The following is a 17,193-nucleotide window of genomic DNA, read 5'->3' as shown; positions in this document are numbered from 1 at the left end:
AAGCAAGGCCGTAAAATCACATGCGACCCCAAACACATCCTGTATAGAGAGTTTGAGTTGCTGCCCTCGGAGCAGGTATAAGTATAAGTTTTCCTTTGTTCCGCTGTCAATCAAGCTGCTGAACAGTCAGAAACAATTGTGATTACGCTGTTAGGAGTTGTTGGGAGGTGCAATGTTTACAGTGTAGTTTGAGCAATCGAGAAGGTTGAATAGGGAAAGTGCAATATTTGATTATGTATAAATACAATAGGGAAAAGTGCAATATTTGATTATGTATAAATACAATAGGGAAAAGTGCAATATTTGATTATGTATGTGCAATAGGGAAAGTGCTGTACCTGTATGTTTCTTTGCCATGTGATACGTGATCTCTGTTCTGTATCTATGACTGATTGACCTGAATGTTTTATGTGTATTATCTCGATGCCCAAGACAAATTTCTCCTAAGAGACAATAAAGCTCTATCTTATCTTATGGACTTCTTTTTACATTTTCCTTAAGAGTAACATATTAGAGAAAACTTAAATCTGAAAAAGGCCTCTCAGGGCTTCCGTACATGCACAAGCTCTAGAGTTACACGCTGACGCTTCTGGTACTTTATAAAATCTCACCGTTGGCGACTGATTTGGTCTCCCCTCCGCCTCCCACCTGCAAAACAAGAAGCCAAGAAGGTCACAAGGCAGCAAGTATGAAAAGAGATGCAGAAAGCAGAAGATAGCTGCAAAGCCTCCAGTCAGAGCAGCGAGTGCTTCCGCCTATACGAACACTGAACCAGTTCTCCATCCTCCATCTTTACCCTGCTCGTCTCTCCTTCCCTGACATCACAGCATAGCATGGTTAGGTAATGATGAGGTTGCTAACCGCTACCTTTCCTGTCCAGGGCCCTTTCTACGTCAGTGCAGACCACCGCCTTGTGCCCTCCAACCCAACTACTCACTGTGGCGGACCACAGCCTCCGGTCTGGAAACACACTTCACCAGAGAGGAAGGTTTCTAAAGTGAGTGGGTTGGTAGGACTTTTTTAAAAGTGCTGTCTCACTTCTACAAATCAGCTCTACAAACAGTTTTATCTTTGTATATAAATAAAGATAAGACCATTTATTCATAGTCAGGTTTAGTCCAACTTGTTTAAAAATGTGAGGTGATAACAGTCTGTCAAGTCATTGTGCAACTCAGCAAGGCGTCTTAATTCTAAAGAAGGCTGTAAATAGTTTTCCATTAGGGCCATATAACGGCAAGTGGAGTTGGACTGAGCGCAGTGATTTGTGGTCGTCATAAATAGGAGCGGTGATGTGATACAGCCATTTGTGAAAAGCAGGCGCTCTGTTTTCTTTTACAACACAGAATTAACCCTCAACTGTAATTCTCTGGATTTTGTTGAGTGGGCTTTAACAAGTTAGGTTGTTAATAGAGTCAACAGCGTAATGGTTTTAAATGAGCTTTGCTACGGCTTTGTTGATATGTTCCCTTTCATCCTTTAATGTTACAGCACTTGGAACATTTGGCACACATGCTTTACAAGTTTATTCCTTAATGAAAGCATTTTGGAGAGCAGTAAACTGCTCAGTATTTACAAAACGCAGACAATTACATCCTGTTAAATGTTGTGTTTGTGTGTGAAGAGAGTATTCAGGAACACATTTTTCAAATCATAACTAACTAACTGTGGACCGAAACTCTTAGATATTATCATTTTAATTGAATCAAGCAGTAGCCTCAAACCAAAGCAGAGCGGAGCGCAGCTTGCCAACAACACAGATCCAAAAGTTGACAGCAGAAGGTGAGGTCATTCTGTGATAAGCGCTTGGAAGCAACGTGGAAAAATTACACATTTACCTCTCCAGGCTTATTCCAGATTTAAGGTGGAGGTCAACTAGCTATCAGAGATCTTTTAAAACAAGAACAAACACAGATGATTGTTACTCCCATGACACCAAGGTCAGAATCGTGAGATTATTTGAATATCCCTACACCATCTTTTGAACAAAACGATCTTGTGATTGACGTCTGGAAAACTATGAAAAACCACGGGAAATCCTTTCAAGACCACAAAGGGGTAGTTAAAACTTCATCTGGAGGCTGACTTGGATTTCCCCCGCTGGTTGAGACTGGTACTCTGATCAGCGAACACATTCCTCATCATGATTCTTGAAATGAATCATAGCTACCTTGGTTGGAGAGGCACCTTTGTTTTCCCATAGACTCCTCTTGTTGGTGACGTCCACAGGCTTCAGGTCCTGTCAGACACACACAGAAAACAAGAGGCCAAGACAAAGCATCATATCAGCGGTGCTCAGAGTGCCCTGCATTTGTCATTTTGGCAGAGTGTCTGGGATGTAGAGGAGGGCGAATGACAGAGGAGGACAGAGAGCTTCAGGAGCAAAGGTTGACACTGTCAAGCAGTTTGGAGGAAGTGGAAAACAGCACTCTTCACTGAGAGTCTAGGCAATTGTTTGTCAATCAAATGCAAAGAAGTATTCAAAATAATCTAAAAATGTTGTCAAAAGATTTCCACTTTTTTCCTTTTTACTTTAAAGGAAATATTCATTTGTTGTACTTTCACTTTAAAAAAAAACATTTCCTTTCATATCATCAGCTATGGTAAATTACTTATTTGAGCACAAGCCATAATCTGTGACATGGAAAGCTGTAACATAAATATTTGGGTAAAATATCGCCTAGAGTGAAGAGAGGCATGATATACACACTGAAAAACCCCACTCTGCTGGTAAAGCTTATGATCGGCTGGAGATAAAATGCTTAAGTGACACTGTATAGTAAACTGCTGCCAAGGCTACAGTGTCCACATGTACTGTAAATGTATATTATGACAGATGTAAGAGTGGACTGAACACACACACACACACACACACACACACACACACACACACACACACACACACACACACACACACACACACACACACACACACACACACACACACACACACACACACACACACACACACACACACACACACACACACACACACACACACACACACACACACACACACACACACACACACACACACACACACACACACACACACACACACACACACACACACACACACACACACACACACACACACACACACACACACACACACACTTGGTGGCCACCAGGTGGTGCCAGACAGATAATATCTCAACCTGACCAATGGATTGGAAATAAGATTATAAAAAGGTTCAAAATTAAGTCCTACCGACAACTGATTGGGGGAACACGATGACAATTAACTCGATCTTTGTCTGATAGCCAATAGAAACATGCTAGCTTGTCCCACAACTATATAATATATAAACTGCAACCCCTGGTGGACGACGGGTTGCCAATGGAAGTAATCGTTGTTGAACAAGTATCCTGTTAGCATTGTGCCCTTATTGTTTTTCCTGGTGGTTGCAGTTTAATGAATATGTGCATGTCTCTATCATATGCCTACTTTAAATCAGTGAGAAGAGCACAGAAAAAAAGGAAATCAATATATACTATATCTCTCTTGTGAAATATAACGTTGCACATGGTTTCTGAGCTCTACAGTACATGCACTGTGCTTCCTGAGGCAGAGACAGGGGTTGCTACGGTGACGACCTACCGTTGGCCTTCCTCCTGCCGCTTTGCCGCTCTCCGGGGTTTTATTCAGCCAGTCGTTAATGCGACCCGCCACGCCTGTCTTCATCACAGCTGCTTCCTGTTTGGATAGGGTTAAAGGTCAGCTGAGCCTGTTCGTCATCAGCAACGAGGCCGAGCAGGAAGTGGCCGTGCATTGGGCTCTTTCCTCTCTCTCTCTCTCTCTCTGCTCCAGTCACTCACAAAGTTTCATTAACTCTCCTCCCACACCTCGTCTCTTACCTTGAACGGGCTTCCCCCGTTTCCAGGTGTGCCGAACACGTTGCCCTTCTCCCACATGCTCTTGATGCTCCGGATGCTGTCGGTCACCATGGGGAGATCCACGGCTCCGGAGCGAGGGGACCGGGACTCCTTGTTCTCTCTCTGCAGGGACAGAGAAGTGGGATTACATTGGTGGCAATCAGGGGTGTCTGTGCTGATCAAGCTGTTTATTTCTTTTTAAACAAACCCACAAGAGCTTGACATTAATGCAACTTCTAGACCTAGAATAGCAGTAATTATTTTTTAGCATACAAGCACTGGAATCAGATCAGATAAAAGGTTTTTGGTTAACATACATGCAAGGCAAGGCAAGGCAAGTTTATTTATATAGCACTTTTCAACACAAGGCAATTCAAAGTGCTTTACAAAAAATGAAAGACATTAAGAAAATGGCATTTAAAATCAGTCATTAAAAAGAAAAGATAATAAAAGAAACATTAAAAGAAAAAATACATGGATAAAAGTTACAGTGCAGTTTAAGATATGAATAGTTCAATTAAACATTAAAAGAAAAAGTACATGGATAAAAGTTACAGTGCAGTCTAAGATATGAATAGTTCAATTAAACATTAAAAGAAAAAGTACATGGATAAAAGTTACAGTGCAGTCTAAGATATGAATAGTTCAATTAAAAGCAGCGACAAAAAGAAAAGTCTTCAGCCTGGATTTAAAAGTAGTCAGAGTTGCAGCGGACCTGCAGGTTTCTGGGAGTTTGTTCCAGATATTTGGAGCATAATAACTGAACGCTGCTTCTCCATGTTTAGTTCTGACTCTGGGGACAGAAAGCTGACCAGTCCCTGAAGACCTGAGAGATCTGGATGGTTCATAATTTAGCAGGAGGTCAGAAATGTATTTTGGGCCTAAACCATTCAGTGCTTTATAAACCAGCAGCAGTATTTTGAAATCTATTCTTTGACACACAGGAAGCCAGTGTAAAGACTTCAGAACAGGAGTGATGTGATCCACTTTCTTAGTGTTAGTGAGGACTCGAGCAGCGGCGTTCTGAATCAGCTGCAGCTTCCTAATAGATTTTTTAGTGAGACCTGTGAAGACACCATTACAGTAGTCCAGTCTACTGAAGATAAAAGCATGGACAAGTAAGAGTTTTATTATTTCCTAATGTATTTTCAGCTAGGAACCACTCACATTTTTTATATTAAAAGAAGAAATGTATTATTTTTTAACATTAATGATAAGAAAGAGTTTCCTTTTTTACATCCTCCTGATAGTCACTATACAGTTTATTTAAATGTGAATATATATGTAATTTTAACATATCTAGGAGTAAATTGTGTTTGTTTATGTGTTCCTGCAAAAGTCTTAGATAAGTCTATTATAAAGTTATAATTTCACACACCTCTTGTGCATTCCCAAGTGAAATAGGGCAAATGTTTTGCTTGACATGGATATACAAAGTGAGTAAATACATGTTTCACTGTAGTGGACGCCACACTGCTTCTTATTGAACAGTGTAAGACAGTGGTTCTCAAGCTTTTTTCAATAATGTACCCTCTTTGAAAAAAATATTCAGCCAAGTACCCCTGATCAGCGCAAACACAATTTGTTAGGGAAAAAATGCCTATATAAAGAGGTACAGTGCAGCGCTGCACCATCAGAGTCTGATTTATTAAAACAACAACATTGTAACTGAGAAACACTTAAATGCTACATTTAAAATATTTACAATCCATCACTAAATTCATGGCAAACCAATTTTAACATCATGCAATAACACTGAGACGACATAAGTTGCATTGAACTGATCTTTTTAAAAAGTTGCAATTACAATGTAGTGAGAAACATGTGGCTGTGCTTCACTGAGGATCTTTGTCATTCTGACAGGAGGCAAACTGCAGTTATTACACTTCGCGTTTTGAAATATGTGTAACTCTGTTCATATAAAACTCACACTGCTCAAACTTCCTTACTTATCCTAAAATTGGTATATTTATTTATTTTGGGGCGTGGGGAATGAAGAGAAAAAATATAGTAGCATTTTATGAGCATGGGATTTTGACCCCTCATATAAACATATGCATAATGCTGCGCTATACTTTGCGGCCACACGCCGTTGCCAAGCAACGCTTATTGTTTAGGTGTCCTTTGATAAGCAGGCAGTTTTATAATTAACTAGATTTAGCTAGATCTGATAGATTTGGACATAAACGCGAGTGAAGTCTAACCGGACGCAAGAGAGGGATCAGAGATCAGATCAGCTGCTGCTGACGGAGAACACGCAGCTCTGCATGATCACAGCTCCGCCGGTGAGTGGAGCAACATTAAATACACTAAGAGTTAGACCTAACACACTTAGCTAGTTTATCTACTCTGGAACTAGCTAAACTAGTTATAAATATATGTATTCTTTACTGTCGGGTCACTTATTAGAGGTTCAACGAGCTGCACGAGACTGACGGGCTGTCAGGAGAGGGAGAGGAAAAGAGAGCACCCCGTTTATTGTTCCCATTTTATTATCCAGAATTACTGTAAACCTTTGAAGAAAGTAGTTCATCTACTATTAGTAGTTTGTTTAAATGCATTACTTATGTGTTTTTTTTCATTAACATAAAATAAATCTCACGTACCCCCTGCAGTACTCCAACGTACCCCTAGGGGTCCGCGTACCCTCATTTGAGAACCACTGGTGTAAGAGATGCTAACCTGAGCAGCAGAGGTGTACTGCTCCAGCCTGTTGTCTATCTTGGACACCAGAGGAGAAGGAGACGCCTTCACTGTGCTGCTGGGCAGAAGAAAATAGTTAGCATAAACAGCATGGGACCACTTTGAATATTATACTCAAAGTTGGAATTGAACTCAGGGTTAGATTTGTTTTTAATACCACATAACTGTGAGGTTTACATGCACCACTAGAAGCGTTGTTAGAGGGAGAAAACATGAAGTGTCAATATGTTTGTACCTCTTCTGTGCAGATTTGTTCAGGAACTCTGCCCTCTCTCCAATCTGTGGAGAAAGGTTATTACAGCTCCAGGTTAATAAACACAGCAGTGATGCTCAACACACGCATACAACAACATTTCCTTAACTCGTCAGTAGCCGTAAAACAGATGTTAAACTTCCTCTTGTCCTTCTATTGTGTCTTAAAGGGGCCCTATATGCTCATTTTCAGGCTCAAATGTGTATGTTGTGCCTCTACTGCGACATGTTTTAATGTTCAAATAGGTCTTTATTGTTCATACTGCCTGTGCTGCAGCACCTCTTTTCACCCTCTGTCTGAAACCAGGGCCCAGTCTGCTCTGATTGGATAGCTGGCCGAAGCACGATTGTTATGTACTGAAGTGTAGTGAAGACAGAAGTAAACAAAGGTGTCCAATGAATCTATAGAACATACTACACGAAAAGGAAAAAACCCCAAAACCATAACAGGGCCTCTTTAACTTTATTGTAAGGAATCCCTAACTTTAGTTTAGTAGTCAATTTGTAGAAAAACCTATGATGTCTGGTCATAAGATGATTCATAAACTAAATAATTGTTTATGCTCAGTGGACTAAGACAGACCACATATTTTAAAAGGTTAATATATATTTTCTTTAAATGGACAAAAAGTAATCTTGTACCCTCCATGTGCAACATGCTCTCAAATACGTGCAGACACACACAGACAGGAACAAAAATGCAAGTTCTGCTGTGAGACTGTGGGAATCTCAGAGGATTGTTTATGATATACGAAAAGAGGCTACAAGAGGGGGCAACGCATGCGTTCCTCAGGCGCTCACAACCCTTTAAACGGACAAAAGGAGAAACTGCAGAAAAAGCTCCCCCCCCTCCTCCCTGTGAAAAAGGGACCTTGCTGCTACCGAATGTGGGAGTTCCCAAAATACTCCCCGACAGGAAATTCCCCATTCTCAGATGCATTTTAAAGAGCTGCAGCCATCCGAACGCAGTTACAGTAACCCTGTTAACCATAATCGCTTTCCTGCATCCCCCTGTCCTTCATTCTGTCCCTCCGCCCTTCTCTCACAGGGAACACTGTACTTTATCTAATGTACGGAGCAGCGTTATATGCTGGGTTACAACTGATAACATGTCGGCAAGCTCCCGGGACTTTGTGTTCCAATGGGAGGTGATTGCTGATAGTGAGGCATATTCCCCCACTGTAACCAGAGCCACGAGTTGTCCCACAAACTGAACAACGTCAAAAACATTGTATGTTCCGAATAGCATGGATAACGTTTTTAAAGAACTGCAGAAGCTGGAATACAAACATTTTAGATTTACATGAGAAATACAAATGTTTATTTGGCACTACCAGCATGAGACACGTTTTAAAGATGCCCATATCAATATTTGTCATGTCAACATTACTCTGTGAATGTTATTACTTTTAATAATGAAACTACAGATAATAATCAGCCAACTCTGCAGTTCTCTTCTTTTTTTATAGCATCTTTCAGCTCACTGTTTTAGTTATGTCTGTTGGTACCTGTACATGTGGTTAAATATGTAAATTGTAATCCCTGTACATTTTGCTGTATGATGTCCTTTTGTTGTTCTGTTGTTTATATTTTTATGTCTTCTTGTGGAACCTACTGCTGCAGGTCTCCCTTGAAAAAGAGATCATTGATCTCAATGGGATTTTACCTGGATAAATAAAGATTTTGAATTGAATTGAATTGAATTGAATTGAATATGGAAGTGCCAACAATTGCAGTTACTTGAATGGCCACTCCAAAAAACCTGTCTTTGGCTCGCTACTTTCCCTGTTGGTGACAAGTATACAAGCTGACTTTTTAACTCATTCTTATAAGCTATGTTACAACTTAGATATTAGGGGGTGTGGCCGCTTTGAGTGACAGGTGTGTGCAATAAAAAGTTTCTAACTGGGCCTTCCTCAGTTATCCATTTTCATTCGTATTTGCCAAAATGGCGCACTGAGCATCAGAAACTAATGGGACTAAGTTGATGTTTTAAACAGTCTTTATTGTTTTGCTTATTCTTGCCACTTACATTAACTCATCTGTTTCCATGAAAAAGCTCTCACAAAACAACTGTAAGCTACTGTACCTACCAAATTCATATTTTGTGAGCATTTAGAAGCTAAATAGCTGAATATGTAACTCAGAAGCTGGTAAGACCAAGGTGAAAATGTACTTTATATTCATCAAGGGATGAAAATCAATAAGTAAATGCACTAAATAAATAACCACTTATTTGCTGGCAGATTAGCCATATCAACTGTTTCGGTCATTTGTGTTTGTAGCTTCCACTAAGTGACAACAAATAATCAAGTTGTCTTGTTTTCCCTTATTTTTTATCAAATGTTCTCATTAATCTAAAAGCTATTATCTCAGATGTGAAAATGTCCCCTTTTCGCTGTAGAGTATGATGACCTCAACTGAAGTTGGAAGATATAACAAATACTGCAACTGTATCATCACCTGGTAATACAACGACACACACACACACACACACACACACACACACACACACACACACACACACACACACACACACACACACACACACACACCACACACACACACACACACACACACACACACACACACACACACACACACACACACACACACACACACACACACACACACACACACACACACACACACACACACACACACACACACACACACACACACACACACACACACACACACACACACACACACACACACACACACACACACACACACACACACACACCCACACACACACACACACACACACACACACACACACACACACACACACACACACACACACACACACACACACACACACACACACACACACACACACACACACACACACACACACACACACACACACACACACACACACAGCAGTACCTACAGTGAACATCACCACAAAGTAGAGCTGTGTCTGAGAGGCGAGTGCATTGGGGTGGAGAATGACAGTTGAACATTATTTACAAAAGTAACCACAAACAACAAGCCGAGCTGAGCCTCTCGTATGGATTCTCAGCGGGACGGTCCAGATGGATATTACTGCTAACTGTCACTAATTAGATTTTCTCCACTGGCTGAAAATCCCCCTCGATTTTCACTGTGTGGGAGTTGGCTTTTGGCAACACTGGAGACATTTATTCACAAATGAGTCGATTAAACGTTCCTCGGCCGTGACAAACATTTATCTTCGAGTGACACGGGGAGGGGTTGATTCATTTTTCTGGGTTATTATGACATAGAATTAAAGTGAACAGTGAAAGGAAACTTGCCAGACTTTCCCACATCTCTTTTAGTTCACCGAGGCTCTTTCTATTCCTAACTCCCTCATCTCGTCAGAAAACCCTTCATGCAGAGAGCTAGAGAGGTGAGGGGGGCAGATGCGGGTCATCTGGCGCTTGATCTCGCCAAATATTTTGAATATTTAGCTTGAGCTTTGCTGCTCTGCCGGATGAGAGGGATTTGCAGCCGTTATATTGACTCCATTAAAACCGACAACTGCATTGGACGGGATGCAAATACAGACAGAAAAAATACAGCACAGGAAAAGAGGATTACTGTCTTAATACTTTAAAGTATCGTGATGAAACACCTGTGTTTATTTAGGGTATTCATTTATATTGTATGTTAACGTATATTAAGATGTAAAAAATATAGGTAAAAACAAAAGGGAGAAGGGGTCGGATTAAATAAGTGTAAACTTCTTCCGACCCCTTTTCGGACGTGTAATTATCTAAAGTTTTTTATTTTTTTTATTGTTATCAGACAATGATACTACAGATTATTCAATTATTATTTAAATATTTCGTTTTGTTATTGCATTCATTTGTATAGTACTGTATCATCTTTTGTTTCATTTGTATTTTCTTTGGTTTTACATGCTCGAAAAAAATAAATAAATGAAGGGCTGACTGATCAATTGCATGCCTGTCAAGCTTGACATTCCCCTACATGTTGACACATTGCAAGAGGTTGTTTAGAGAAATATGTAATGGCAATAAAAAGCATTACATTAGTTGGGATGGTTGTGTTTTATTGTTTGTCTGCTTTAACACAAACTGCAATCATTAGCAACCATCACTAATTTTAATAGAATATTCATTTATTTATCGTGTCTCTTGACGGAACTTTGGGATTTTAGCCTTTGCAGAATATGTACACGCCCAAAACCTACACAACGCACTACAGTTAAGGGAAAACCCAAAAAGCTAAAAAAGGCACCTTTAAGAAAATAATATTACTAGGACTAACTAACTGAAATCTTATTTTCACATTTTCTTTACGCAGCATCCACCGATGAGACTGCTAAGTGGCTAAACTAAAAATATATCACCACAAAAACTAGGATGCATGAGGGTTAGGGAACGGTCATTTGGCAGATAACACCGGACGGACACTCTCCTGTTGGACGCAGGGCAGAGGGGGGGGGGCTAAAGTGGCGGACTGACCTTCAGAGAGGAGCCTCGAGGGCTGACGCACTTGAAAGGCCGGCCCTCCTCGTCCATGTCCTCCACCTTCTGCCTCTTCTCAGCTGCCTCGGCTCTCCTCCTCTCAATCTCCTCCTTCATCTTCCGCTTCTCCTCCTGAGAAGAGACAGATGTGTTTTGAGTTGTTCAGCTGTTGCACATCTGATCGCAATACGAGAAAGAAATTAAGTGGTAATCCATCATGTCATCTTTTATTTCGCACCATGAGTTGACAGGAGATTTCCAGTTCATTTCAGTGGAGCATAAGCAGGTGGCGCTCTGTTCTTTGGAAGCCTCGCCATGCAGGATATTGCTGCTTATGCTAACTGCTAATTTGTCTTGTATTTACTCCAAACATACCCCTGTTGCTGCGGGAAACCTGAAGTACACTTCCTGCGCGCCAGTGGATTTTCCCTGGGACCAAACTACCCAGTGAGTGCAAAGTCTTTTGAGAACTGGCTGAATAACTTTCATGTGCTCTATGGGCTATTATATTGAATAGCAGAAGCCACAAACATGATAGACAACAAACAATCTGTGACTTATTCTAATCCATTCCAATGAAGCTGGTCACCAAATTCAATTACTCAAAGCTAATTCTTATTTACAGGGATTGTCTGCCCCAGGGGAAACAAAAACACATTGGAAAGCTTGAGGCCTGCAGACTCTAATTTTTTTCCCCTCAAATTATTATTGTATGAATCATTTGTACTGTATTCAGAAGAGGGCTGGTGTTGGCAGTATATCAGCCCTCTCCAGCAGCCTTGTCTTGGTTAATTAGGCTCTCTGTATCTCTGGGCCATCTTTTAATTACAAACCAAAAGGCCTCATTAACATCACACAAGAGGAGAAGAACAGGGGCAGATAGCGAGAGGCGCGCCGCCACATTCAGAGCCAACATCAACAGAAGAAGAGCGGTCAGGGTAATGGGGAGAACGCAGAAGGGAAAGTAGACGACATGGCGTGGTTAAATACAGATGTGAGCACAGAAGGAAGGGAAGGTTATCACATTGTTTATACATAAGGAAGACTTCTTTGTAAGAGGAAGGAATGACATGCAGGAGTTACAAGTTGGGATCCCCAACAGGTCACGATGACAGTCAAATGTGACGCATTAGTTTCAGCCATCAACATGAAAGTGGTGGTGCAATCAAAAAAGAAATATTTAGATGTAACTAAAGAATTAAAATCAGAAAAGTAAGGCACAAAGGGACATTTACTTTCAGCCCTACAGGTGGGAATCAGTCCTGATTAGCAAGCTAAGCTAATTAGCCTCTGCCATAGACGTTTAAAGGGGTCCTATTATGCTCATTTTTAGGTTGTGCCTCTACCAATAGAAGCGCAAGTGTTACATAGTGGTGTCACTCTGTTACAGAAGTAAACAAGAGAAACTCCCTCTGGAGGGTCCACAGGGATTTTAGCCTTAGCAGACCATTTACATGCACAACAACCTATATAACATTACAGGAAAGGGAAAACCCCAGAAAGCAGAATAGGACTCTTTGAACTAGCTGGATTGTGCTCCAGTTTTTTGCACAGCATGGTAATTGACAGCATGTCTCCTAGCAACGCAGCCTCTCAGGTGTCATGTATGGGAAACACCCACACAAGTTGAGATGTTTTCACAAACATCTCTAATAAAATGTTTGATATGAAACACCACTGAAAACTAGAATGTCAGAAGGATGAAAGGGAAAAGAAACTTAGGCTGAGTTGAACTGATCAAACTGCATCCATAAAGTGAACTGTAAAGAGAAAACTCAAAGCGTCTCTTCCTCACCTCCTCTCTGGCTTTTCTCTCGGCGTCCTCCTGCTTCTTCTGCCTCTCCTCCTCCTCCAGCACCTTCTTCCTCTCCTCCCTCTTCCTCTTCAGGTCCTCCAGCTCGGCTTCGGCCTCCTGCTGCTTCTGCCTCATCTTCTCGAACTCCTCGCTCTCTGCGTCGTCACGGCGGCGCTTCAGCTCCTCCAGCTTGCGCTCGGCCTCCAGGCGGGCGGCGTCGTCCTGGTCGTCGGACGCCTCGGGGGAACGCACACTGCCACGGCTGGGACGGACACGGGTCAGAGAACACAGGTGTGGAACACGACATTCAGGTTAACGCTTGACATTTGATACAAGGTGAATATTTAAGCTGATATTGTCTCTTTCATGGACAAGCAAACACGCAGACAGACAAAAACAAGTGTGCAGACAAACAAATACCAAGAATCACCTTTGCAAAGATAATGTTACAGCATAGCTCAGGTTTCCTCCTGAGGGACTAACTGCAGGTGACTAAAACACTCCTGCTCTGCTACAGCTACACAAACAGCTTCTTGCTTGAAAATCAGTTTCAGACACTTTTTTTATAATTATTTTGCTTATGCCTCAGGCGATACTTCCATGCTTTTATACCAGCAGGAGCGACAAATAATAAATGCGAAATTGCAACATTAGTGAGTTCTTCCCTGGCTAAACTGAAGCTGTTCAGCATATGCAAACACTGTGAAGTGTTATGACCAACAGGAACATTTCTCCTGCATCGTGTCTTGGAAAAAGAGCCAGACTGCCATTGTATAGTTTAGGAAATACAGGATGTGTTATGTTTCCTTAAAAATGTAATACTTTTTGCCTCAATTTAATGCTATTAACTTCAAATCTCGTAGGAATTAGGGATCAGAACGATTAATCGAATATCCAAAATTATTCAGGTCTTCAAATATGAGAATATGAGTTATGAATATTTGTATTGTCCATCCATCCATCCATCTTCTCCCGCTTATCCGTGGTCGGGTCGCGGGGGTAGCAGTTCTAGCAGAGAGCCCCAAACTTTCTTTTCCCTGGCGACATCAACCAGCTCTGACTGGGGGATCCCAAGGCGCTCCCAGGCCAGCGAAGAGATATAATCCCTCCACCTGGTCCTAGGTCTACCCCTTGGTCTCTTCCCAGCTGGACGTGCTTGGAACACCTCCCTAGGGAGGCACCCAGGTGGCATCCTAACTAGGTGCCCGAACCACCTCAACTGGCTCCTTTCGACGCGAAGGAGGAGCGGCTCAACTCCGAGTCCCTCCCTGATGACCGAACTTCTCACCTTATCCCTAAGGGAGACCCATCTCGGCCGCTTGTATCCGCGATCTCGTTCTTTCGGTCATGACCCATCCTTCATGACCATAGGTGAGGGTAGGAACGAAAATGGCCCGGTAGACAGAGAGCTTTGCCTTCTGGCTCAGCTCCCTTTTCGTCACAACGGTGCGGTAAAGCGACTGCAGTACCGCTCCCGCTGCTCCGATTCTCCGGCCCATCTCACGCTCCATTGTTCCCTCACTCGAGAACAAGACCCCGAGATACTTGAACTCCTTCACTATTGTAATTTAATATATTTTTTTTTTTGGGAGGGGTGCCTAAGTTGATTACATATGATCAAATGGAATAATTCAATGTATACGACAGTGCCATAGCTAAGTGTGTTAGGTCTAAAGGTGTGTTTTGCTCCGCTCACCCGTCCCCCTCAGCGGGCAGAGCTGCAGGTGCTGGTCTCTCTCTCTCGCGTCCGGTTATACTTCACTCGTGTTTATGTCCAAATCCATCAGATCTAGCTAGTTCTAGCTACTGATATGGCTGCTGCCCCTCCCTACACACAGATCAGGCAGACTCAAACCTCATCTTAGGCCCAAATTCCAGCTGAGAGGGTCTTCTCTACAGCTGAGTAGACATGCTCATATTCTTAAAGAAGAATGAGTATTGAATAGCTGCATTCTGTGCATAGCCCTGTTATAGGTTGTTGATCTCTGTTGTAATAGGGTTACGTTATGTTGTTCGTGTATGATCCCTCTTTCATTTAAAACCAAGTTATGTTTTAAGCATGAAAGCTGTAGGCCTATAGCTGTCAACTGTTCAAACTGTGATCACCAGTTCAATACATTTGACAAATTCGACTTGGTTTCTATACTTATTTGAACATGTATTTATTTATTTTTCAAAAATGAATTATTATTATTTATTTTTTTGTATAAGAATTTCCATCCATCCATCTTCTCCCGCTTATCTGTGGTCGGGTCGCGGGGGTAGCAGTTCCAGCAGAGAGCCCCAAACTTTCTTTCTATAAGAATTTCCCACATTATTATTTCATTTTTTTAGGATATGTACATTTCGGTTAATCGGTTAACCGTTTTTTGGGGGGTCGAATATTCGAATATACATTTGCTTTCAAATTCCCATCCCTAGTAGGAATACATGTATTTTCCTCACAATGCTGGATATAGTATTTTGGAAAGCAACAGTGAGCCTTGTTCTGTTTTGTATCTTAATCTTTATAACTGAACTTTGAGAAAAGAATATTAGGTTACAGCAGTACGTTTTACACAACTCAGAAACAGCCACTGAGCGGTATACTTATTTCTTCATTTTTAATGCATATATTAGGAAAATTCATTTGACAGAAATTCAATAAATTGGAAAGCCAAGAATGTTATAAAAGGCTGCATGTTTTTTCAAGTATCTGTTTTTAGAATCAACTACTTAATTATTTAAAGTATGACTAAAAATGTTTCTTGTTGCTAATCTGTAATGGTATCAGCCAGGTTGGAGAATATTGTATTGTGCTGGCTTATTACTTCCTTATTGTTCCTATAATAAAAAAGGAGAATATATATGCAATTGGATTACATTTATATTTGTAGTCTTAATATTTTAGCAACATTGCTATTCAGGCACACATTCTTTACTCAAATTGGGACATGAACTTTGTTATTTAAATGATTCATCAGACCTGGCTATCCCCAATCTGGCCTCAGTGGAAACCCATGATGTCACTTGATGTGTGTGTGTGTGTGTGTGTGTGTGTGTACCTCTGGGTCCTCTCAGGTTTCCTGTGCTGTTTGGGAGCCTCCTCCTCGTGCATTCCTCCGTTCTGCTTCCTCTGCTCCTCCCTGTCCCTTCCTCTCTCATTCACCTGCACAGAAACACCCGGAACAGTGAGCAAGGATGCGATTGGTGGGCAGGCTGATTGTCATGTGACATTGCGGGATGTCCAATAAATAAAGAGAACACCCCAAACAAAAACAACACAGCAGAACATCACGTCACACAGCGTCCACTCCAAACTACTACTGAGACAGGATTAACTAACAGGTGGTCAGCATGGGAGTGTTATCAAAACGTCATTCAGCTCAAATAAATTAGAATTATTATAAATCGCAATGCGTTCACAGCCAGTCAGGATTTTAAAGCACCATATATATGATCAACCTGTAGCAGAGGGGACGTTTGCCTTACTGTTTATGGTATCTAGCCGTGGCCACTTTAACATGAACTTGCTGTAAATAGCTCTTTGCAACAATCTTAGATTTAGAAAGAACTCTTTGAGCACTGTTGTTTCCTACAACATCAAAGGCATCTTGAAACTGAGAGAAGCTATCTTTAAAAAAGTCACACACCTAAGCTGACTACAACATAAAATGCTTTGGTCATAAAGGAGTTTTGTTTTTGTAAGATAAGGTTACAGAAGAAATTAAATAAGAGTTTTACAGGCACAGCTTATGGGTTGCAGGATTAATTGGAGGTTTTTATTGATGCATTAAAACAGTTTATTGGCTTGCTTCAACTCTAAAGAACCTACTACATTATATCTTGGACAAGTTTGTGATTCAGTAGTCCAATTCCAATTTCCAATCTACATTTTCTTATTTTATCCCCTCATTTTAGGGGTTTAAAATAAAAATAAAACCTTGAATGATGTCATACATTGACTGAAGGTATACGCATGATATAATGGATTCATAATGTCCGATGCAGTAAACACAGTTATTAGTTTGAGTTACATTATGTCTCAGTGAGTATTTGGAGTGGAGTCAGTGTTATAAGTGTTGCTGCTCTCATTGCTGAGGTGGAAGACATGCAGAAAAAACACGGTGA

The 17,193-nt window shown here is 41.2% G+C and overlaps 1 protein-coding gene across 6 annotated transcripts in view; it reads right to left on the bottom strand.

Annotated features, from left to right (window-relative positions):
• cald1a (caldesmon 1a) overlaps positions 1-17,193 on the bottom strand; it is a 55,851-nt gene that overhangs the window by 3,340 nt on the left and 35,318 nt on the right. For 4 of the 6 annotated variants that reach the window (XM_034234237.1, XM_034234240.1, XM_034234241.1 and 1 more), the window contains 9 exons: positions 16,128-16,231; positions 13,084-13,345; positions 11,286-11,420; positions 6,812-6,855; positions 6,556-6,634; positions 3,856-3,996; positions 3,599-3,694; positions 2,168-2,236; positions 612-648 (listed from right to left, as the gene is read on the bottom strand). In XM_034234237.1, coding sequence (XP_034090128.1) covers positions 612-648; positions 2,168-2,236; positions 3,599-3,694; positions 3,856-3,996; positions 6,556-6,634; positions 6,812-6,855; positions 11,286-11,420; positions 13,084-13,345; positions 16,128-16,231 — 967 coding nt within the window. Of the gene's footprint in view, positions 1-611; positions 649-1,835; positions 1,888-2,167; positions 2,237-3,598; positions 3,695-3,855; positions 3,997-6,555; positions 6,635-6,811; positions 6,856-11,285; positions 11,421-13,083; positions 13,346-16,127; positions 16,232-17,193 lie in introns of all 6 variants that reach the window. The other 2 variants (XR_004570808.1, XM_034234239.1) reach the window with 2 other exon arrangements.

This window comes from Gymnodraco acuticeps, unplaced genomic scaffold, assembly GCF_902827175.1.
Source record: "Gymnodraco acuticeps unplaced genomic scaffold, fGymAcu1.1, whole genome shotgun sequence".
Taxonomy (NCBI): domain Eukaryota; kingdom Metazoa; phylum Chordata; class Actinopteri; order Perciformes; family Bathydraconidae; genus Gymnodraco; species Gymnodraco acuticeps.
This window is presented reverse-complemented; position numbering and strand designations above follow the sequence as displayed.